The sequence below is a fragment of the Haliotis cracherodii genome, unplaced genomic scaffold, assembly GCF_022045235.1.
Source record: "Haliotis cracherodii isolate W230 unplaced genomic scaffold, xgHalCrac1.p SCAF_12, whole genome shotgun sequence".
NCBI lineage: Eukaryota > Metazoa > Mollusca > Gastropoda > Lepetellida > Haliotidae > Haliotis > Haliotis cracherodii.
The window spans coordinates 23,403,438-23,410,344 of record NW_027266267.1 but is presented as its reverse complement, the minus strand read 5'-3'; the positions used below and the strand labels follow the sequence as shown (position 1 = coordinate 23,410,344).

At 41.1% G+C, this 6,907-nt stretch overlaps 1 protein-coding gene across 1 annotated transcript; it reads right to left on the bottom strand.

Moving 5' to 3' along the window:
- Positions 1-542: 542 nt before the first annotated feature.
- Positions 543-6,375, bottom strand: LOC139457669 (archaemetzincin-2-like). Its single transcript, XM_071239022.1, has 3 exons — positions 6,264-6,375; positions 2,780-3,296; positions 543-1,115 (listed from the first exon to the last, which is right to left on the bottom strand). The coding sequence occupies exons 1-3, from the start codon at positions 6,373-6,375 to the stop codon at positions 824-826; spliced, it is 921 nt and encodes a 306-aa protein (XP_071095123.1). The 3' UTR covers positions 543-823.
- Between the last annotated feature and the right edge of the window lie 532 nt (positions 6,376-6,907).

Sequence of the window (6,907 nt, the reverse complement as noted above, 5' to 3'; positions counted from 1 at the left end):
ACAGTAACGGCTATCGTTTGAGAAGAGGACTCTTCTCCACTGCTGGTGGCGCCAAATCATATTTCATTTTTCCAGACAGGGTAATGTTAAATTTTAGAAACTTTGACAAAAATTACCCAGATATTTAAATGACAACTTTTCCTGCAATGTTACTTGGGGTGACATGTCTTTTGCGGTTCAGTATATAACTGTTCTAAATATATATAGGCTTACTCTGAAAGTAAATTAGCCCGTAATTGTGTTTCAGAAATTAGCTCCTTTGAACGCGCGCTAAAAGAGCTTCCTTTGGTATTTACGCATGCCGTTTTTATACATTTGGGTTTTATACATGGGTTTTTTGTACGCAAGTTAATTAATTTGGGTTTGGGATATTTTTTTTGCGCGGGGGGGGGGGGGGGGGGGGGGGTATCTTACGCAATTATGCTGCTTAACTGTTGCTCTAGATCTGACTCATAGTAATGTCCTTGCTTTGATTAACAGATAATAGATTTCAAAGATGAAACAAGGTTCACTTTGTCATTGCATATTAGATTCATCACATAATTGCTTGATCTATGTAAATCAGCTGTTTGTTGATTCCATAGGTGGCTTGACCTTTCTCCAAGGCATGTCAATAGACAAGAGACATGTTGGGGTGTCGGCTGGTACCTTTCAAACTCTCATCATACCATTCCCTATCTTAATCCTCCAGGATTGAGATCCTGCGTCGTTTGTATTGATGACTTGACCTTTCTCCAAGACATGTCATTTAGGCAGTGAGTTCAAGGGACAACTTGGGGTGTTGGCCGGTACCTTTCAAACCCTCATCATACCATTCCCTATCTTAATCCTCCAGAAATGAGATCCTGCGCCTCAGCCAGCACACCTCATCTGGTGCGCTGCAGCTGGTCCAGAAGTCCAACATCTTCTCGTACCGTTGAGACATGGCAAAGTCACATGAGTAGTGGAGTTTTCTCAGACACACCGGGCAGAGGAACACTGGGGACGAGTCCAACTCCTGCAGGTGGTTAGATCCGTTCATCAGGCACTTGAAGTGGACACAGTGAGACAGGCCAAACAAGTGACCCATTTCATGGCACAGGGTCTTGCAGGTTCGGACCAGCAGCATGCTGTCACTGTCGGGAAGAAACAGCAGGAGTGAATGAGTGAATGAGAATAAGTGAGGAGGTTGAGTGAGTGGTTGTGTTTGTGAGCGAGTGACTTGTGGGCGAGTGACTGAGTGAGTGGGTGGTTAGGTGGATGTTAGTGAGTGAGAGAGTGAGTGGTTGTGTTTGTGAGTGAGTGAGTGGTTTGGTGAGTGAGTGAGTGAGTGAGTGAAGGAGTGAGTGAGTGAGTGAGTGGTTGTGTTTGTGAGTGAGTGAGTGAGTGAGTGAGTGAGTGAGTGAGTGAGTGAGTGAGTGAGTGAGTGAGAGTGGCTGTGTTTGTGAGCGAGTTACTGAGTGAGTGGGTGGTTAGGTGGATGTGAGTGAGTGAGAGAGTGAGTGGTTGTGTTTGTGAGTGAGTGAGTGAGTGAGTGAGTGAGTGAGTGAGAGTGAATAAATGAGGAGGTTGAGTGAGTGGTTGTGTTTGAGTGAGTGACTAAGTGAGTGGGTGGGTGGCTGGTTAGGTGGATGTGAGTTAGTGAGTTGTTGTGTTTGTGAGTGAGTGAGTGGTTCGGTGAGTGAGCATTAAGGGGCTAAAACAAGGACTTGTGAATGAGGTGAAATCAAGTGTTATGTTCACTGCATTTTTTTACTGGTATAGTTAGGCTTGGACCAGTACTTCAGGTGACTGCCAGTCCCTGTGGACCGGCAAATAAAGTACCTTATAAAATCTTTGTTACTAAACAAAACAAAACATTGGCAATTTTCACATAAGTATATTTTTTAACGAAGTCAGCTTGTCTGTTACCATTAGGATTTCCCTTGTTGAATTTTAGTGCAGGGTAATAACTTTTTGCTGTGCTTCAACGTTAAAAAGAAATTTGTAGTGATTTCGTCTCGAAATATTAAAATGAGTGAGTGAGTGAGTGAGTTCGGTTTTACGCCGCTTTTAGCAATATTCCAGCAATATCACGCCGGGAGACACCAGAAATGGGCTTCACACATTGTGCCCATGTCGGGATTCGGACCGGGGTCTTCGGCGTGATGTGCGAATGCTTTAACCATTAGGCTACCCGACCGCCCCTTATTAAAATGAAAGAGAAAATTGTGACTGAACTTTGCATAAATGACATGTAGATCACATGTGCATTGAATATGATGTTGAAAGAATTATGACCAGGTAAGTTTCATAAGTTTCATTCAGACTTACAAAAATTAGTGGGGACTGGTAATTTGCCAGTCCAACAGGACTGGCAGTTTCAAAAACCTACTTCATTTCAACAAACAAGTAAATGGTACAGAGAAAATGTGAGGGAAAAGTTGGGGACTTTTCCGTTAGTTTGCAATCTAAAACCAATATGGGGGGCACGGGTGGCCCAGTCCTCTAAGGGGCCGCGATGTGCTGTGCAGAGTTGCATCTCTTGAGCACGCAAGAAACCTATGATTGTGGGTTCGAATCCAGGTTCACCCCGATTATGTTTGTAGGTTGTGTCAGCACCATACCCGTGCTCGTGGGTTTCACCGAAGTGGTAAACGTCTGAGACCTGCATCACTTCAGGCTTTCCTCCCACATTAAGCTGACACGCCGTGACATAACTGGAATACTGTTAAAAGCGGCGTTAAAACCCAACTCACTCACTCACTCACTAAAGCCAATATGACAACAGAAACAGAGACGTATTCATGGTTTATCTTACCCTCTGTTGTCAAACATGCTAGTTTTCTGCATCCCGAAGTTGTCAAGGTAACGAGCCAGGGAGTGCACACCGCATCGCGCAGCGCAGCTGGATACCCCGAACACAAAGTTCCAGTCTTCCTCGGGGTAGAGATCACATAGAGTGATCCCCACCACACAGATTGCATCTTTCCTTACCAGTTTCACCAGTCTACTCAACACAACCATTGCATCTACCTGCAAGGTCCTGGAATAAGCGTTCACCCGTTCAGGAACGTCCCCCGTCAGCGAAATGGGAGTGAGGACTTCCACATCCATTCCAAAGAATATATGGGAGTATGATTGTACAGCGGTGAGTATTTCTGGTGGCACCTGCTCTTCATCAATGCTGAAAGGCTGGATGTAGATTCGATGTCTCACACAGTCTGGGGTGTAGTGGGTGGACGCGAGAAAGTCATGAAATGTCTGCTCTGATTCTTTGTGTTGGCTCAACCAATCAGAAGAGCTGGGTTGGTTCATTGCTTGAAATGACTTGACATCTGAAGGGAAAAGCTATATTTAGCTGACTGCTTTAAAAGAATATGCACAAAACATAATTTTTATTCCAAAGGCCTTTAAAAAATAATTTTCAGATTTCAACCTGCCTTCCTCACTCTTCACCTGACTCACATCATTATATTTATATTTTTTATATAACTCATATACAGTCAAGTCCAGGTAATCCGACATCGATGGTTGCATATGATTATGTCGGATTAACAAGTATGTCGGATAAACGAAATTTAGAAGTATCAAGGTTCGTGATCGAGAATCGGACAACTACACGATAGATAAGTTTCAAACACGTAATAAAAAATCTAAAATAAATATTCATATTGTTATGTTACATTGTTGGCGGAATATGTTTTCTAATCAAGCAACCTCTAAAGTTTTACACAAAACAACTGTTACGGACTGTATTACTTATTCAAAATACTTTAAAAGGCATAGTCTGGAATGGTGTCGGATAAAGCCGATTGTCGGATTAACGAGTGTCGGATAAACGAGACTTGACTGTATGTGTTCCTTCTTATATAAAGACCTACCAGAATTGTATGCCTCCTGTCAATCATCATCCTGTTGCAGATATATATTTTCTAATTTTGTGTGTGGTTGTGTGTTAGCTCTACAGCAGGCCTCAAAGTTGCAACTAAAACGGTCACCAATTCGACCTAAATTTCAATTTGTCTAGTCTAAAATTCAGAGGTAGCCAAATGAGTACCTAGAAAAATATCTTGTGGTGACTAAATTCTATTGCTTCACATTTGTAGACACAAAAATAAATAATAGCTGATTGTGGAAAACATGTCTGCTAATAATTGTACTCGCGTATAATTCCTCCTCAAGTCGACAATGAACAGAAATACAGAAATATTCATGTAATTAGTATCTTATTTCAGTTGACAATGCTCATTGGATAAGCAGGGATATACTTAAATAATCTAGTTACATAGATTGCATCATTGTTTGAGTCACAAATAACAAAAATCAAGTACTGTTTCCACTAATATACAATTCCAAGACTAGTGCTGTGACTTGTACATATCATAATAGTTATTTCATAAAAGATAATTTCAAATGCTTTTGGCTACCTTCAATATTGGCTTGACTTCTTGATTTTACCACTGGCTACCTGGAAAAAAATACTTGTAGCCATATGGCTACTTGGTAAAAACTTAAACTTTGAAGCCTGTACAGTTTGCATTAGTGAGTGTGTTAGCTGGGTTTACCGAGTGAGTAAGTTTGGCCTTACACCGCTTCTGGCATTATTTCAGCAGAAAACATCAGGAATGGGTTTCACACATTGTACGCAGGTGGGGAATAAACCAACGTCTTCGGCGTCATGACCCAGTTGGGCTTCAAGTTTTGAAATACATTTCATTTATATCGAAGCTTGTCAGCATGATGTGAAAGAAGCCTGTAGACAACGGACAACTATCAGATGCAGCCGTTTACCACTTTGTTGAAACCCTCTAGTTTGGGTATGGTTCTGACAAAATTTGACATATTACCAGGTTGAATCTAGGATTTATAACCTGGCAGAAGCCTCTGAGATTTGCCAGTTTAATTGATTTGAGCCGCATCATTTGATACCCAGAGACACTGCTCACAAGAACAGTGAGTGAGTGAGTGAGGATGGTTTTACGCCGCTTTTAGCAATATTCCAGCAATATCACAGCGGGGGACACCAGAAATGGGCTTCACACATTGTACCCATGTCGGGAATCGAACCCGAGTCTTCGGCGTGACGAGCGAACGCTTTAAACACTAGGCTACCTGACCGCCCCGCTCACAAGAAGAGGGGAAAGTGGGGTGGCCTAATTGTTATCAAAATTTTTAGTTCATCATGCCGAAGACTTGGGTTCGATACCCCACATGAGTACATTGTGAGAAGCCCATTTCTGGCGTCCCCAGCCGTGATGTTACTGAAATATTGCTAAAAGTGGTGTCAAACCATACTCACTCACCCACTTACAAGAAGGAATTATAAGGTTACAATTCTTAGTTACTACCAGAATCGTAACGATATAGTGATAAAGTATTGTATCCCGATACAAGGCCAACATCGAATTACAACCTCTGTATCGCGATAAATACAATAAATTACACTTAACGACACATATTAGTCTAAAAACGCGAATAATAACAGATTTCAAAGGCTAAACAAAACAGTTCAAAAACCAGCTGATGCAGGTTGTGTAGTATTTCACAGTTGGCTATAAATAGAATACTATTCACAGGGCCCTCTAGCCGATACTTTTCTGCCCTGCAATATCCCATTTTTGATCTCTGAAATTCAAATACAAATAATTCAGGGTTGTTATTCAACTGTGAAAAGAAAGAATATCAACTTATGAAATAAAACCTCTGTATCGGGATACAAATGGTATCACACCCATAGTATCGGGATACTGCCTTATCGTGGCCCACTGTATCATTTGCCCTCTAGAGTACTCACAGAAATGAAAAAAACCCTGTTTTTTCGACCTTTAGATCTTAAATAAATGCAGTTAATATACAAAATATGTAAATATTCAAACAACTAAATTAGTACTAATTGGGCCGTGGCACAAATACAGCGTATCAAATGTTTTTATGCCTTTTTACACGTAAAAGTGTGTTAAAAAGTGAATAAAACAGACTATTGTGAAACAGGGCATAACCAGGTGTAAGTAGATCAAGGTGACCTATAACACCTTGACGACAGGTGAGAACAGGTGCATAATGCCTATAGTCTGTTTCTGCTATGTCAATTTGGACTTAGTTTTATTTTTGAATGTTGCCGACAAATTACCTCCTGTAAAGTACATTTTGTATTGTTCACTGAGATCAAACTAGCAAATCCAGACTAGTACTTTTCGAGTTGTTTTGTTATTTCGTATTTACAGCTACGTAACACTTTGTTTCGATTTTTAAATTGAGAAAAACAGGTTTTTTTTAATTTCCGTGAGTACTTTAGTTACTACCTAGTATGAAGAACTTCACCAGGCTGTGTGTGTCCTGTGAACGCAGAACATAATGCTCTTCATACTTCAACTCATAGCTTCCAAACCGTCCTCGTTTTGTTCCATCGTCCATCTGATTGGAAAATATAAACAAGGAGGTGAAAACAACATATTTTTTTTTTATTTTAAGTGGGCTATCACGGATATTACTCAAGTTTACTGTCTCAGGATAGGTTCAAATTATTCCACTTGGGACACAAACTTGATTTGAAATGGGAATGAAAAGTGCAGCCTGTTTATTACCAAAAATCGAAAAAAAAGGGTTCAATAACAAAATCCTGTCTACATTTAGTTTTCAAAAGGGGGGGGGGGGAGTCCGGAACCCCTGGGACCCACGATGAATTATCCACAATATTATCGCATGTCCATGTGTACTTAAAGAGAGAGCAAACCGGGGCAAACCGGGATTCGAACCCACAATCATAGGTTTATGGCGTGTCCAGGGGACGCAACTCTGCACAGCGAATCGCGGCGCCTTAGACGACTGGGCCACCCGTGCCCCTCTTAAACAAAGAAAACCTAAGGCATTAATCCCATAGGTGATTAGTGTAACTTTACTCTCTAGGTACCTGGTGCAGGTCTAAAGAGTTTGGTACAAGATGTCC